The sequence below is a fragment of the Gymnoscopelus microlampas genome, assembly GCF_963454915.1.
Source record: "Gymnoscopelus microlampas genome assembly, chromosome: 7".
NCBI classification, from domain to species: domain Eukaryota; kingdom Metazoa; phylum Chordata; class Actinopteri; order Myctophiformes; family Myctophidae; genus Gymnoscopelus; species Gymnoscopelus microlampas.
In genome coordinates, this window is record NC_139944.1 from 9,936,202 (window position 1) to 9,954,113 (window position 17,912).

Genomic DNA, 17,912 nt, shown 5'->3' on the forward strand with positions numbered 1-17,912 from the left:
GAACCACTTTGTGTGTTTTATTGTACTTTTTACTTGCCTACAATTATTTGACAGCTTTGGTTCCAAGTTACTTTGAATTATTAATACAAAACAGACTACAGTAATCAATAAAGCCCTGTTTTACACTATTTTCTACAAAATCACAACGCATCGTGTGGCAAAGCTTGTAGAAACATTCAAGATTTTTTTCACATTGGCAAAAGTTTATATTTTGATACCAATACTTTTGTACAACAATGTAGAAATGGCCGGTTACAAGTAAAAGGCCTGTATTCAAACTTTTGCTTGACTAAAAGTACAACAGTTGGCATAACAATATCTATTTACAGTACCAAAGGGAAAGTGCCGTTTCAAAATGCTTCAATTGTTTTTCTAAAAAAGTAGATACAACATGTTGTGAATTAGTAGATTTTAGGAGTATACAATAGGGCTTAATTGGTTAATTTGTTTTGTAATAACTGAAATCTGGCTTCGCACTGGGTTTCGAGCTTGCAGATCTGCTACTTTTGATGCTTTTTGTGTGACGCTGTAGTATGATCAAGTAGGTCGTTAATTTACGAAAAAACACAAAGTTAAATATGGAGATACGATGTACCAACGATGTACTTGGTTACATTCCACCACTGGAGGAAATGCACCCGGATATTCTTTAGTTGTGGGATCGATTTGCACCTTTCAGGTTGTAGATAGGGTAAATAGTCTGTGTGTGCATGTGTATATATGTGTGTATATGTGTGCAAATCACCCAACACAGCAGGCAGGCCCTACACCAGGTCTGTAAAAGAAACCAAGGCTGCCCACTGTTGCTGCGAAAAGCCTGGTGACTCGAAGTTACTTTTACGAAAATAGCAGATCTACAAGCTCACAACATGTCGCGGATGTGCGGTGTTGTTGTGAGCTTATAGATCTGCCATTTGGCTCGCAATGGGCTCTGCTATGTGGCTCGCGACTAAGTATAAACACTCATTTTCAAAAAGCAGTTGACCAGAGTCACTGCAAACAATAATAATGAAACAACATAAAGCTCAGTTGATGCTCTCAAATTTATTTTGGCAGTGTTTACAACTCCAAAACATCTATTTTGCAGATCATGATTTAAAAAAGAAAAACAGAAGGGAAAAAAAACACACACACTCACACACAAATCTACATCAAGCTTATTTTTGCCATTATTAAATACTGTATAAAAACTCCATTATTGGTTCACTAAAAAATATTGGTTCTATGGCATATAATCCTTTCTAAAGACCATATTGCGGTATAACAGTGAGCAGGTGCACAGGAAGGGACAGTGTCGAGGGTTCTACAGCAATGGTGTCGGGGGACCACCAGGGGTCCAGATGGACACTTATGGGTCAGTAAAGGGCTGTTCACACTGAGCAATATAACTATAACTAAGACGTTCACTATTGTATTATTTCATAGTTGGTGTGAACTCTAACTTTTTATAGTTAGTTATAGTGGTCAGTATGAACGGCCCTTAACTCTCGAGTGTTCAAATGGAACCAAATGGACCCTTACGGCCCTGCATTTGAAATTAACACTGAGGATTTTACAGTGTAGACTGAAGTCCCAGAGATAAAAACGGTATACAAAAAGTGGGGGTCCGTGGCCTAATGCATAGCGAACTGGGGAAAGGGGAGGGGGGTCCTTGAAAAAAAAAAAAAAAAAGAAGGCTGAGAATCAACTGGTCTACAAGTTGTACGACTGGCGGACGTTCAGAGAGTCTCTCAGCATCAGGTCGCGGAGGCGCCACAGAGCGTCTGCCATGGTGGTGTGGGCGCCTTTGCTCTTCAGCCAGTGGCCGGGCAGCCGGCTCTCCTGCTCTTTGGTCAGGTAGCCGTCTCGCCGTTGCGCTGTCGAGAGTAGAGAGAGAGATGACAGCAGTCGGTCAGAAATGACATTAATCGAATAAACCAGATATGTCCCCCAAGTCATACATGGACCGCAGCTTCCTTCCTACAATGTATTATTTATGGCAGTGGTTCTCACACTTCTTCATGTGAAGGACCCCCGAATTGATATTTATTTGGCCGCGGACCCCCATTGGAAAAGGTTTTGTGCCAGGGACCCCCCAAAAGAGAAGATTTGAGTTAACATTTTTTTATTTATTCAAAATCTTCCAAATTTTCTTTTTACCCCCCCAAAGATTTTCAAAAATAGCAAATGTACAAGCTTGCAGCACGGCACAAAGTGACTTACTGTGAGCTTGTGAAAAAAAGCGGGAAATAAGGCTCATTGTTTTTGTTTTGTTCACAGCACAGATGTGTTTACAATTTAGGCTTTCATTTGTCTAAACTGCCAACAAAAGACTATTGATGTTTGCACTGTAGTAGTTATACAAGATCGTTGTAATGTGATGCATTTGTATGAGACTTCCAAAAGCTACAGTGCATGACAGGAGAGGAGACACAGCCAGTCCTACGGTATGTTCATATTTTCAAATATGGCCCCTTATTAATGGGTCAATAATCCATTTCTCATCATCAAACAAATACGAGCAGATAAATAAGTTACCTCTGAGTGTTTGGTCCCATTTGCTGACAGTGCCAGTCTCTGCGTTCAAGCCTTCGATGTATTTGAGGTAGGCCTCCGAGTGCAGCACCCGCTGGGTCTTGGGAGGCGGGGCCACAAACATGGGAGATGTAGGCTGAAGGTGTGAGGCTTGACCCTGGCCCGGGTACGGCGGAGGGGCATGCTGTCCGGGGCTGAACATCCCAGGCTGGAATGGAAAAGGAGAAAACATTGACAGTGTTTGGTCAGTAAATTAACATAGTGGTTAGCAAGAGCGCACACACACACACACACACACACACACACACACACAAAGTGGTTCCCAAAGTGGGGTCGTTGAGGGGGGATTCCAGGGGGGTCCCCAGCAAAAGTAGTTAACGTAGCATCACCATCATGTTAACCACGTTATCCATGTATACATTGGCTGTTCAAAAATAGCAGATGTACAAACTTTTGAAAAATATAAAACAACAAAAAAAGGAAATATTTAATCATTTCAGTCACAGCCTGAAAAGGTTGAGAACCACCGCTATAGACGATTAGCCTCCTACAAAGCCACGTGATAGAACATACATTACCTGTTGCATATAGTGGTTTCCAGGTGCAGGGCTTCCTGCCATGCCGTTCATACCAGGACCCATCATACCTGGGAAACAGGAACAATTCTTTTTTTTTAAACTATGGCAACAGCAGCATCCTTGACATGTTCAAACCCCCATGCTGTAGCATGACAATAAATGTTAAATTGTGGATTTCAAAGTAACATATGAGAAGGTTAGTGTTTGTACAATCGCATTTATACATGCATTACATGTTTATGACTGCTTTTACTGAGATATAAGATCATTTTACCACTTATTAAGTGCAATGACAACTTTGGTAGAGGCTTGGGTTGTGTACCTTGCGTACACAAGGTTGTGTACCTTGCGCGTCATTTAACTAGACCAGCTGGCCAGATATCTTGCTCATTGATTAGAAAAAAAAAAGTCTCCTTATGGTGAAACAGGTCTCAAGCACATGAACGGAGGCAAACGAAGCAGATTCTGCCAATTATATAACATCACAAAACCCGGTATGGCATCGTTTAAAAATAAACATGCCAACACCATGTTCATTTCACAGAGAACTGATTCAATTTCTTTAAAAATATATCTTTATAAATTGTATACGTATATATATTGGCAGAATTTTGTGTTTGCATTCATTTCTGTGCTAAAAGAGTTACTTTGAGAGCTGATTCACCGTGCAATGTAAGTCAATAATGAGCCTATATTGTAGTCAATCAATTCAGTCAATTCCTAATCAATGGAGCATCTGAGCAAGATATCTTACACAGTTACACTTCATCACGGCAAGGTAACCAGTACATAACCAAAACCTCTACCAAAGTTTCCTTGAAGCCCTGTTTTAAACTGCATCGTAGCTGATCTATAAGCTCACATCGACTATTTTTTAAAGATTCTGTCCAAAATAGGGACGCTAAGTAGGCCTGTCACAATTATTACACAATCGCCTAATCACAACTATTTGAGACAATCGCAAGAATCTTTTGCATAATCATTTCCATGTTGAAAAAAGTTCATAAATGCACATTTTCAAACATTTAAAAAAAATCATATCAAAATACAATCATAAAATGTTGAGTTTCTTTTTCAAACAGAAATGTAATTTGTATTCATAATGTTCAATGACAGACATGACGCAATTATTCAAGTAAAATGTCAAAATCGTGACAGCCCTAAGGTTGAAAGCGATAAAGATGCACAGAACGTGTGGTGAAACCTACAGAGCTCTGCCTAAAAGGCCTTTGGAGACCCTATACAGCCATGTGTGCGAGGTAAACCAACCCCTCCCAACGGGAGAGAGACAAGACCGGTCGTACACTGAGCAGGTGTGGCCTTACCCGGGTGGGGCATGCCAGGGTACCCAGGCATACCCGGCTGGAGGTGGTGGGGTGGCATTGGGGCCAGGCACAACAGGCCCTCATGGGGGCCCTGCATAGGCATGTAAGGTGGGCCATAAGCTCCCAGCATGCCTTCGGGGGGGAAGAGAGGGCGAGGAGAAGGACAACAACAACATAACCATGCATAAGTGAACATGCAAGTAGTGACTAGAAGATTACATGCACTACTGAAAAAGGTGCTGTAAGTGATGTTGATTAAAACAAATGTTTAAAAAAAAAATGTATTGTTAAAAATGTTAAAGCTCTATATTCCGATGGTAATCATTGAGTGTTTGTTCAGTAACAGGGGTTTCCCCGTCTCTCCAGCTCTTTAACAGAAAATATTTTTTTAAGGTTGGACACCAATTTCATCCAGTCAGGAGAGAGATTTCATATTGGTGCTCTGAACTGAAAATGTTAACTAAGGTGGACAGACAGGGAGACCTTAGTTACCTTTTTTTTTTGCAATAATAATAATGCAAAAACAGAAGTATTTGTTTGCATTTGCTTTTTTTACCCCCCATATATTTTCATAAGCTTCCCCCCCATATATTTTCGTAATAAAAAAGTGCCATATATCATATTGTATTGATATCGTGAGCCCAATATCGTGTATCGTATCATGAAATGAGTGTATCGGCACACCCCTAAAAAGCATACATTGCTGGCTTTGTATATGAATTTTTATGAAATTACAGCAGTGATTCCTGCTGATTTGTAGGCCCATCTTATCAATGAAATGAACGAATAATATTGTAGCGCTGCTGCAAAAGACTCGGTTGCGACTCGCCCCCCCCACGTGAGTTTTCTTGACACAGCTGAGTCTGCTGGGTTCGATTCTAGCTCGGGGCACTAGAACGCTACAATATCAATAAAAGCAGCGCAAGACCCATAGTTTGAGAACCACGGCTCAATAGCAATGATTATTAACTGAATATAGAGCTATTCAATACTATATTTTAACAAAAACAAAACAAAAGCCTCTTATAGCACCTTTAACTACTAATGCATACAATGACACTAGTGGCTGAGGTTAGTAGTAAAAATAAGCATGAAGGTTAAATGAACAACAAACAAAAAAAAACAAAATAATACAACACATCCAGTCATGCAATTGATGTCATGCAATTTCTCATGTGTGGAAAAAAAGGCATTTAAAGCTGCAATCCTTAACTTGTACATCGTCTCTGTCGAGTGGAAACCTCAAATGTCCAAAACGGTTACTTTTCAGGATTCAAATTCAAAAGTAGCAGATCTACAAGCTCAAAACGAGCTTGCAGGTCTGCTACTTTTGAGGGACGCTGTAGTTTGATCAAGTAGGACATTCATTTACAAAAAAACACAAAAAGTTAGAATATGGAGATAGGAGGTTTCTGCCCGACAGCAACGATGCACAACAGAAAGTCTGTTACTTTGGACACAGGATAAATCTTGCAATACCTCTTACCAACCAGTAGGTGTCACACCCAACCACAGGATCTAAATTAGAAGAGCAGGTAAACCAACTACCAGGCACCAGTTGTGTTAGTTATAGTGTATTAACCACTTAAACCCTCTACACCAGTAATGACTTTATGTTAATTGAATTTCTTCAAAAGGTTTTGACAGTTCACACCACCACATTCATCCTACATAGACCCTTTCCCACCCTCTACACTTTTTTTCCCTTTGGTTATTGTTATTGTCCCGCACAAAAAACTAATTATAGGGGACCAATGGAACTCTACCATACATATTAGTTAAAATAAAGCTGTATTCATTAAAAAAATTAAATAAAAACGTTTTAGACTGCAGCTTTAAAACATGGGGAAAACGGCAAAAGAAACCAAACATTGACTTAGAAGAATGCAATTTGGCAAATGACTGAAGTTATGAATGGTTGAAATATTAGGAACGGGGAGGTGGGGGGATAACTTTTTCTCTACATGTATCTGTCCAGCATCGTTTGACCAGCTGCTATGTCTCAAACACTCGAGCCGTCCTCTGAGAGGGGAGGGGTTACCTGACCCAGGCGTCATCATTCCCATAGTGCTAGGCGAAGGCACCACCCCCATCATCATCGGCCCACCTGGGGTACCTGCTCTTGGGGACGCCTGTTCTTGCCGTAGCTGCTGGGCTGCCCTCTCGCGCTCCTGGTGCTCCACGATTTTGGCTGCCCGCTCTGCGACACACAGACACACACACACGACAGTATTGTTGTATTACCCGCAAAAAATAAATTTCAACTGCCCCTAGCGCGGCCGAACGGTAAGGCAGACGGAAATGGCAGTGGATGTGTTGGGTGCAGCTCAAAGTGAACTTAACTAGTTCGTCGCCGTCCCACCTTCCTAGCCCGTGTTATAAAAAGAAAACGGGCATAAATGGCCAGAACTCAAACACAACTAATGGCCACAATAAAAAAAAAGTGGCCATTATCTCTGGAACGGAAGGTCCAATCTGCTCAGTTCAAAGCTTGTTGGATGCGTGACTTTGAGGACAGTAAGCACACAATGACGTTTCGGGTTTTGGGGCCTAAAATGATGGTAATTGTTCGGGCCGGCCCAGTTAGGGCCCAGTCTTAATTTTCAGGCCCGTTAAGAACTCTAGCCGTCATCCCCACTTGTGGAGAGTCCTAGGACCAGTGATTCAAAAAACGTTTTAATTTCAAGGTCGCCCAGTTTACTATGCATGGGATCGCCGTTAACTCTGAGAGCGTACGAATGTACGGGTCCGTTTGGTTCCATTTGTACGCTCTCAGAGTTACCTAAAGCAACGATAGCTTTCATATTGTTGCTGTCGTGTAGAAACCTCAATATTTCAACTCTTAAATGTTTTTTTTTTCTTTTTTTTCCGTATGATTAATGCACTACTTCTACATTCAATAGTGTCACACTAAAGTAGTGAAAATAGCAGATCTGCAAGCTCACAATGAGTCACATCCCACTGGCTATTTTCACTATTTTACGTTTTCAAAGTAATAACCAAAAAGGAACGGTTCAGAATCTATTAAATTTGCAAACAGCAGAGGGCGCAATCAAGACAAGAAAAGACTAGACTAGAAAAAAAGAAGAAAATACAGGATCTTTGAGAATTGATTAAAAAAATATATCATTTGTCAGAGAAAACACAGTATTGTAAAAATATCAAAAAAATAAAAAAATGAAAGAAGAAAATACTGGATTTGTGTAAGAGGAAAAAAAACGATTTTTCTGGAAAATAATTTTGTGTTTAAAAAAGAAAAGTGAGAAATCGTATCGTGAACCTAGTATCGTGATTCGAATCGTATTGTGAGTTGAGTGAAACGTTACATGCCTACTGGGTACTAGCTTTCCCTCCCCCTCACCTTCGTACTCCGCTTTCTTGGTGGTCTCCAGTCCCCTCCACTCGGTGCCCACCAGGCGACTCAGCTCTCCGAAGGAGAAGTCTGGGTGGCGGGCCTTGATGACCGCACGCATCTCACTGCTGAAGAGGATGTAGCCGCTCATGTTGATCTTCCTCTTGGCCCCTTCCTTCTTGGACAAGCCTTTCATCTTGGGGGTGGACTGCTTTGGAAAAGACAAATCGGACAAAACGACCAAATCAAGACCATTCGTCTTTATGGAAGATGCTTTTAAACCGCTAGTTTGACCACTTCAAATACTCTTTCATCTTTAATCCATTCAATCCGAGAACACATCTGTGTCATTTTAGATCTTTTGTTATAACCATTATTTTATACTTTGGCTATTACAAAAAAGCAGATATACAAGCTCATAGTGCTATGAGCTTGTAGATCTGCTATTTTTGAAAAAGAAAAATTGTGCAAATCTATGAATATATATATATTTTTTAAGCTTTTTTTTTAAACTCAAATCAAAGATTTTAACTCAAATCTTTGCTTCTGGGGGTCCCTGGAACAAAATATTTTGAGATGAGGATCCGCGACCAAATACATATAATTTTGGACGTCCTTGACATGAAAAAGTTTGAGCACCACTGATATTATAGCAACATTCTTTTCAGAAAACTGTTAGGATTTAGAAGACATTTGTAGATGCGCTCCCGTATTGAATGGGTTAACACAACTAATGACCGAAAATAGCAGATCTACAAGCTCACAACACGGGTCCATTTCTCCACTCTCAGAGTTATGGTGGTCCTCGAAATTAAAGTGTGAGGACCACCGGTATTGTATATACCAGCTCTGACAGTTAGTGTGATAACTCATTTTTTCAATAGCCCAAAGTATAAAATAATGGTCATGGCTAAAGAATCTAAAATGACAGATATGCGTTCCCGGATTGAATGGGTTAATTAATTCCCGGCAGTGAATGTGTTATTGGAGACATGCTGGCTTCTATGGAAACCAAATGACTGAGGACTTTAATCCAATGCGTTCCGAGTTACCTGGGAAGGCGTGTACGGCACGACTTCCAGTTCGGTGGCCATGGGGGTCTGAACCTGTGGCATGGAGGGGGTCGCGGGGGCGTCGTCCTCGTCCTCGATGTCGTCCAGGTCTTCCTCCGCGTCCTCCATGTCCGCCAGCTTGGTCTCCAGCTCCTCGATCTTCTTGTCCAGCAGCGGAGACGGCTCCTTCTGAGGAACCATCAGCTTCCTAAAGAGGCAAAAGAAATATTATATAGATATATATAGATATATAACTCGTTGCTGTCGGACAGAAACCTCTTATCTACGATATTTTATCTTTTTTGTGTTTTTTTTCATAAATCAACACCCTACTTGATCATACTACAGCACCGCACAAAAGCATCAAAAGTAGCAGATCCACAAGCTCGAAACGTGGCTCGAAACGCAGTGCGAAGCAACGCGTTTTGAGCTTGTAACAAAACATTCTAACAGATTCTTTTTTATTTATAATTGACTAAATCGAGTAGGCTGATTAACCACTTAACGCTGCATTATACTTATATTTGTTTAAAAATTAAATAGGGTCACGCGATCGCAAAACAAACAGCCCGTTCTCTTCCTTGTAATTCGATCTGGAAGAATGGCTTTTCCTCTGTTTCTTTTTGTCGAAAACAACCTACTGTATATTCAGCTGCCCACAACTATAAAACGAAACACTCGAAAATCGCTGGCAGTGGCGTGGCAAAATTATGTTTTATGTCTGGCAGTCAAAGAGTTCTCTCTCACTGCCAGACTTATTTCTGGCTGCGTTTGCCCACTGCCAGCGATGTTTCGATTTTCTTAGCTTTTTCAAGTAGTCACAGAATATTTATCTCCAGTATGATCGATCCCCTGATGGTTGCTAATCACTGAGGGCTTCACTGTGTGGTTTCACAAATGTCAACGAGGTCATCGCGACCTCGTTGACATTAATCGTCTGCCTTTGAAAATAACATGTCTGGGCCAAAAATACATAGTAAAAGCCGAGATACAGCCTTTTTCACTCATTGAGTGCCCAAATTATTATTATCTATTTCTGGACAATTATGGTTTTTATTTTATTTATTTTTCAAAGTAAAAAAAAAGTGCTTAGGAAGCGAGATACAGCCTTTTTAAGTTATAAGTTAGTGGAGGAGGAGTGGATGGAGCTGCAAATCTTCAGATAATGATATCTTGGGTTAAAAAAAAGTGTTTCTCTATTTTTTTCAAAAACACGTGAAACACGTTAATGGCACGTTGCACCATAGCGGTAAAACACATGAAACACGTTAATGGCACTCAATGAGTTAAGTAATAAGTTAACCAAGAAGTGAATGGAGCAGCAAATCTTCGGATCACGATATCTTGGGTTCTGAACGTTTTTCTAAAAAAAATTAAAAAAAATGTCTCGTCATAAGTCGTTCTTGGCAGTCAAAGATGTTAATGGGTTAATAACAGGGGGCAGGCAAAAAAAGAATGTGACGTTTCTATGTCAATACATCTTCATCAGGACATGAAGATGTATTGACATCGAAACGTCACGTTCTTTTTTTTGCCTGCACCCCGTTAAAATTAAAAAGACTTTAATTGTCCTACTATTTACCACCTTCGTCGTCTGTGAACCTGCTCACCTGAAGTAGTAGATTTCGTCGTCCACCACCTTGGAGGAGAGCGAGAAGCGCTTCAGGCCCTTGAACTTCTTCATCTGTTTCTCGGACTCCATGTAGCGGCTCTCACACAGCAGCACGTCCTCCTCCGGTACCTCCGTGGGTCTGCAGGACAGGTAGTCCTTGAACGACGACACTATGCATTTACCTGGAGAAATACACAAATGCAATCCATTTGAGACCTCTCCATATTTAAACTTGTTGAGTTTTTCTTTTTGTAAATTAATGCCCTTCTTGATCATACTACAGCGTCACACAAAAGCATCAAAAGTAGCAGATCTACAAGCTCGACACGTGGCGCGAAGCGGCACGTGTCGAGCTTGTAGATCTGCTACTTTTGATGTTTTTTTTTTTTATTTGAATCCTGAAAAGCAACAGTTTTGGACATACAGTATATGAAGTTTCCACCCGACAGACAATAAGAACAACAAAGTCACGTCCATGTAAAATGTCCGTTAGAACTACAATTCAGAGAATTCTAGAAAGGAGCGCTCCTCAGAGCGCAGATCCCCGCCTAGCCGGGCTTTGCGTGATGTTAGTGGCGGGCATCGCGTGATGAATGCGAAGGGGGTCACACACTCAGTAACTATTTTTTTCAAATTACATATACCCCTCTTTTGTGATGTGGCATTTAAACAAAGTTTGTACAACATAGTCAATGACAGAATAAACCTAACTAGGCCGCCGGCAAAGGGCGTCGGCCTAGTATCTACAAATCCCTGTATATGGACATCTCTGATGTCATCAATATGACACCATAGACTGGCCTCTAAGTACTATGATAAAGGATAGAATAGAATATAACAGTCCCCACTCCTTCGGGTATTTTTTGTAACTATATTTGCACACACGCTAACATTTTCAGTGAGCGCCATTCTACGAAGCTCAGGGGGCAATTAGACGAATTGACCATATATATTAAGGACAATATGGATCGGCTTCACTGATTGGCCAAACTTTCCATGATATGTGTGTCGCTCTACACATATAGGTGGTCGCGCACACGCACACGCACACGCACACACACACACACACACACACACAAGAACTGTATTGTGTTACAGAACCAGACTGAATAAGTCCATTTTAAATCCCCAGTGCTGCTTGTGAGAAACATGTCGCGGTGGACCGTTAAACTCACTGACGTACCAAATGGATATTATCATACTGTTGCCGTGGGCAACAAGCTGTACTCCTTTGGAGTGGACAGGAGGAACGTGGACGACAGTGGTCAGATTGGTGTGCAAGTCTTCAACACTGAGTCTTTGCGCTGGAGGAAGTTGCCTCCAGTGACAACTGGAACAGGAGAACGTCCCATTGAGGTTCCCTCCATGCGATGGCACCACACAGCTGTGCTGATAGAAGAGATTGTCTACATCTGGGGCGGGTGTTCTTACTGCAGCGTTCTTTATGCATTTGATGTCGACTCCCACAGATGGTCCAAGCCAAGGATTTCTGGGACTGTTCCAAAGGCAAGGTGGCGCCACGCAGCCTGTGCCTTGGGCAAGGTTATGTATATACATGGAGGATATACCCAGAATAGACACAGTCAAACTAATGACATGTACAAGTTGGACACCACCACAATGGTCTGGTCTTTCATTTACACTAGCGGCACTCCACCATCTGATTCATGGTATCACTCTATCACCATCATTGGGACAAAGATGTATGTATTTGGGAGCCATGGGCAAGAGTACAACATCCCCAGAGTCAGAGTGTTTGACACACAGACCGACTGCTGGCTGAACATGCCTCGTCCACAGCCTCTTCCAGAAGTACTCTACAGTCATTCAGCCTTTGCATACAATGGAGAGCTGTATATATATGCTGGCTTCCGCGGTGACCTGACCTTCAATGATCTGTGGAAATTCAAACCAGAGACCTTCTCCTCGACGAAGGTTGAGCCCAAGGGGACTCGCCCATATATGACAACTGTTGGCAACTGTTGCGTGGTGGGGGATCGTATCATCCTCTTTGGAAAATACCGCACAACAAACAAAACCAGTTATGACCTGTATATCCTCGACTTCAGCCCTAGTCTGAAGACCATGTGCAAGCTAGCGGTTATTCGGTGCCATCTGGAGCAGTCAGAACTCCCACACAACATCAGGGGGGAACTGGCGGCCATGACTAACTAACAGCAAGAGAAGAAATACTATCCCACGCAATAGAAAAGAGAATCCACAAAAAATGTATAAAATAAATAAAATCAACAGGAAAAAATAAAAAATAAAAAACTGCCCATTATTATTTTTCTTTTAAATGAGACAAGATCAAATAAAAAAAAGGTACACGCACACAAAAAGAAACGAAGGGATCCAATAGTGGCGTGGCTTCCGTCAAAAAGATCATAGCTGATTGCCTGAAGTCCACCCCTGTGTTCCACCAGTCAGTCCTAGTGGGAATCACCCCTGTGTTCCACCTGTCACTAGGGTTGTCCCGAGCACGTTTTTTTTGCTCCCGATCCCAGTTATTTGATTTTGAGTATCTGCCGATAGATTTTTCACGATCCGATATTTCGGCAGAGCATTAAGAAAACATATTTTAGAAATGCATTAAAGTTGTACCTTACGGTTCCGCAATTGTAAAATGTGAGGTTGAAGAGCCGTTGGCGGGAGCAGACAGCTATGCATCGACAACTGACATGTGGTCTGCGAGACATATGGTGCCGTACATGTCATTGACAGTCCACACAATTACACGCGAGTGGATACTTGAGTCCCGGTGGATAAATTGCTTCAGTCACAACCTGAACCTGGCTGTTACCAACACAGTGCAGGAGCAGAAAAGGCCAGTATTGGAACGACTGGCCAACGTCCGTAGCATCACCGCTGCCTTTTCACACAGCTGGAAACCGTAAGAGAGAACTGTACAAGCAACAGGCGGAAAAGGGGGAAAAAGGGGAAAAGGGCACAAAGTCTAAAAACGGTAATAGGCTTATAAAATATATATCCCAAAAGATGATAAATGGACATTCCTTGATCCTCTGTGTCACGGGGGGCATGAGCAGTGACGCCGTTTTGGAGAACACAAAGCAGCAGTTGGAGATCGAGATGGTGAGTCTGGAGAGACGAAGCGGCGAGAGAGGAGCAGATGCAGCAGCCACAGCAGTTGTAGGGGAAGTAGGCTCAGGTGAGGAAACGGGAGGTGAGGGGCCTGCTCAAGTTGCTCAGCCCCCCCCCCCCCCCCCAAAGAAATTGTAATATAGGATGTATCTGTGGAACCGAGTCAAACTAAATGTAATGCCTAAACTCCTACAATGCCAAGTGCTTGTCACAGTGACGGGTCCCCGGTTCAAATATCATTTTGGGGGAGGGGGGAGGGTCACGGTCTGAAAAGGTTTGAGAAGCACTGACCTATGACGCAGGTCATGGGCAGGGTCTCCTCCAGGTTGCTGAGGAACACCTCTCTCTTGTAGAACATCTTGGTTGGTTCATGTTCCGTTTCCTCTGGATGGATGAAGATGGGACCAAAGAAGAACGTTGCGCCGTTCTGCACCCACAGCTTCTCTATCCTGCAATACAAGTCATATGGGAGGCCATGTTACTCGTAGTAACATCTATACAACATGACATACAGTGGTGGAAGAAGTTCCGCCCAGGGTTAAACCATTAAGACCTGGAACGCATCTCTGTCACTTTAGGCTATTCAAAAATAGCAGATATACAAGCTCATAGCGCGGCACCGAGTGCCGCGCTATGAGCTTGTAGATCTGCTATTTTTGAAAAATCGTGACATTTTATTTTTTTCATATTTTATTTTTTTAGGATTTTGAAAATGTTTGGAAGCGGCCTCAGGTCTTAATGGGTTAAACAAAAATGGCATCAGCACACACAGATGAAACAAGTGGTTGTACATTGACGTACCTGCCAACCCGGGGTTTTGGCAGACCGTGGGACTGGATGTAAACGCAGTCTCCCACCTTCAGCCACATGGTGTTGTAGCGTAACTGGTCATAGTGGTGACAGCCCGGCTCTGCACCGCTCATCTCCACAGGAACGTCCTCTTTATCCTGAAGAGAAGACATGCACATGTGCACACACACACACACACACACACACACACACACACACACACACACACACACACACACACACACACACCATGGTTTTACAGTGTCCTAGAAGATTGTTTCTTGTTTGTTGTGGAATTTTACAATACATCGCTTAATTCATTAAGACTGGGAAAGCATCCGTGTCATTTTAGATTTCTTTGGCCATTCAAAAATAGCAGATCTACAAGCTTGTAGCGCGGCACTCTTGTAGATCTGCTATTTTTGAAAATGTGTGAAAATCTTTGAATATATATATCTTTTAACGCTAACATTTGCAACTCAAATCTTTGCTTCTGGGGGGTCCCTGGAACAAAATATTTTGAGATGGAGGTCGGCGGTCAAATACATTTCTGGGGGTCCTTGTCATGAAAAAGTTCGAGAACCACTGATATAGCAACATACGTTTTTCAAAAAACTTTTAGGATTTAGAAGACATTTGTAGAGTCGGCCTCAGGTCTTAATGGGTTAAAGGAGTAGTTCACCCCAAAAATTACTTATTGTCTATCAATTACACACCTCATGAAGCCTTGAATTCATGGATTTGTTTTGTTTTTGACGCAGACGTGTTTCGGGTAGGAGACTCATAAAGAATCTCTTTTGAGTCCCTGATTTCTGATTCAAAGTTGCTTGAGAAAACCGCTAGAGAAAACAATAGCTAGCATATCGTTGCTGTCGGGCATAAACCTCTTATCTCCATATTTTCACATTTTGTGTGATTTCGTAAATTAATGCCCTACTTTATCATCCTACAGTCACACAAAAGCATCAAAAGTAGCAGATCTACAAGCTTGAAACGCGGAGAGAGACGATATGATGCTTTGAATGAACGATAAAACCAGCCTTTTGAATATAAGATTACAAAAGAAATTAAACTATAACATTTCCGTATGTCCAGTTTTAATGTAAATTTGATCAACAGAAAAAAACAGCATAACAGCAAATAAGTATTGCGTTCTCTCTCACCTTGTCAATATAGCTACCAGGGTCTGCAGCATCAGATGACACGGTCAGTAGTTTCTCCTGGTCGGGCTTGGCAAACATGGACGCCACGCGGACCACGGGCAACGGCACGTCCCTGGGTGCGAACCTCACGGAGGTCACAGGCATGGCCCAGATCTTGATCTTCTTGAAGGACTTGTTCCTGGCTGCGTAGCGCGATTCACACACGTACACATCCTCGGCTCTGAAGCCCTCGGGTTGGAATTTGAAGTAATCCTAAAGAACACAGGAAACGAATGGAATTATCCACATCACGGCTTTACAGAAAGGATATGCGTCAGTGATGCCCGTATCGTATTGGCAAAGCAATTCCATATTGCAGCATTTTGTTAGGTTGTTTAATAAAATGTCTGCATTTGCATTATACTAAACCAGTGGTTGTGGATGTTTTAATTTTAGAGAGTTAATTGGAACGCTGTGCTTCATATTCACACAGACACACACATTAAAACCTGGGAGCTGCCCAGTACAACCACTGTCTGTCTTTCACAGAGCATCTCCACTGGAGCAGTTGACGACAGAATCACAAATCATTTTAACCACTTTATCTAATTATATGTCGACTATTCAAAAATAGCAGATCTAGATCACAGCAAATCGCTTCGTGCCGCGTTGTGAGCTTGTATATCTGCAAATGTTGAACATTTTTGGAACATCTTGAAAAGCATTGAATAATTTCACATTATTCAATCAACACAAATCTTCTCTTCTAGGGGGTCCCTGGCAGAAAACTTTTTCAGATGGGGCTACGCGGCCAAATACACACACACACACACACATATATATATATCCTTGACACGAAAACGTTTGAGAACCAGTGCTTTAGGCCGGGACCACCGTTGCCCCAAGGCAACCCAATGGGCAAGATGAACATCTCAAGGCACACACAGACCTGTACTCGGCTGATCTACAAGCTTCCATTACCTTGACAAACATCACCATGCATTTGCCCAGGACTTTGCTGATGGGTGCTTTGTTGTAGTGGTCGCTCTTGAACACCTCCTTCTCCAGGAACTTGCGGGTGGCCAGGTGGAAGGTCTCACTGGGCCTGTAGAACCAGCAGCCATACAGCCACTTCTCACCTACACACACACACACACACACACACACACACACACACACGCTTCAATTAAATCTTTAAAACATTTCAAAACTTTGTGCCGCACTATGTGCTTGTAGATGTGCTATTTTAGAAAAAATGTGAAAATGTGTGCACATCTTTTATGTTTATTTTTTATTTTTTAAAGGAAACATTTTTTAACTCAAATCTTTGCCTATAACCATAAAAGAATGGTTATAGGCTATAGCTGAAGATCTAAAATGACACGGATCTGTCCCCGGGTTGAATGGGATAAAAATGTGAACAGGACATTTATTGCGTGCTGGCTGTTCTCTCGGCTTCACCTGCTTCGTCTTCCCACAGTCGTTCGATGCACACGATGTGCGGCTTGAGGTGGGGCTCGGCGGGCTGCACGTACACGCAGCCGCCCACGTGGTAGGTGTGGTTCTCGAAGCTGCAGTCCTGGCTGTACGTGCGCTGCGGTGCTCCCGGCTGCCAGGCCTCTCCCGGCAGGTCCTCGGGTTTGTCACCCTCTGCGTTTATTGGAGAGAAAATGGAGTTTTTTACGTCACATTGTCACCTTCGCGTCAACATCTTCAGTCCTAAGTCAGTGGGTTCCCAAACTGGGAATCGGGCAGTGGCGATTTTATAGGGGGGGGGGGAGATTTGCCCCCCTGATAGGCTCTATGCACAGCAGCCATATTATCGCTTCCTTCACAGGTGTTACCATCAGTAATACTAATGAAGGCTCTGTTCCATTTAGTGTAGCACAGTAGTTCTCAGATTTTTGAATTTCAGTTTTCCACAACCCCCATAACTCTGAGTGTACAAATGGAACCAAATGGACCCTTACGGGTCCATTTGGTTCCATTTGTACACTCTCAGAGTTACACACCCGTAAAGGGCCATTTGTGAGTGTTTCCAGTGAGCCAACATGCACAATATCAGCACCCTGACGCCGTCTGACCAGAATGGAACAGAGCCTTCATTAGTATCATTGGTAACACCTGTGAATGTCTTACAATATGGCTGCTGTGCATATGGCCTATTGGTCAGGTGAGGCTTAAAAAAGTTGAATAATCAACTTATATAATAATCGGTATAGCGAGGCGCTGTGAGCGTGCAGTTTCGGCTAGTTTCACAATATTTATCTGTGGAACCGAGTCAAACTAAATGTAATGCCTACAATTCCTTGTGCTTGTCAGGGTGGTTCCAATATGATCATTTTGGGGGGTCACGACCTGAGTTTGGTAACCCTTGTCCTAAGTAGTACTGGCCTTGAGTAAAAACACACACACACACACACACACACACACACACACACACACA

At 42.4% G+C, this 17,912-nt stretch overlaps 1 protein-coding gene across 6 annotated transcripts in view; it reads right to left on the bottom strand.

Annotated features, from left to right (window-relative positions):
- Positions 1 to 1,025: 1,025 nt before the first annotated feature.
- Positions 1,026 to 17,912, bottom strand: part of LOC311049646 (protein polybromo-1-like) — a 38,310-nt gene continuing 21,423 nt past the window's right edge. For 2 of the 6 annotated variants that reach the window (XM_084063386.1, XM_084063385.1), the window contains exons 19-31: positions 16,928 to 17,116; positions 16,448 to 16,605; positions 15,488 to 15,739; positions 14,337 to 14,482; positions 13,827 to 13,984; positions 10,432 to 10,615; positions 8,822 to 9,029; positions 7,779 to 7,980; positions 6,459 to 6,617; positions 4,418 to 4,549; positions 3,093 to 3,160; positions 2,518 to 2,722; positions 1,026 to 1,856 (exon numbers count right to left, since the gene is read on the bottom strand). In XM_084063386.1, the coding sequence (XP_083919512.1) occupies positions 1,693 to 1,856; positions 2,518 to 2,722; positions 3,093 to 3,160; positions 4,418 to 4,549; positions 6,459 to 6,617; positions 7,779 to 7,980; positions 8,822 to 9,029; positions 10,432 to 10,615; positions 13,827 to 13,984; positions 14,337 to 14,482; positions 15,488 to 15,739; positions 16,448 to 16,605; positions 16,928 to 17,116 (2,225 nt within the window). In that variant the 3' untranslated portion in view covers positions 1,026 to 1,692. The remainder of the gene's footprint in view (positions 1,857 to 2,517; positions 2,723 to 3,092; positions 3,161 to 4,417; positions 4,550 to 6,458; positions 6,618 to 7,778; positions 7,981 to 8,821; positions 9,030 to 10,431; positions 10,616 to 13,826; positions 13,985 to 14,336; positions 14,483 to 15,487; positions 15,740 to 16,447; positions 16,606 to 16,927; positions 17,117 to 17,912) is intronic. The other 4 variants (XM_084063388.1, XM_084063387.1, XM_084063390.1 and 1 more) reach the window with 4 other exon arrangements.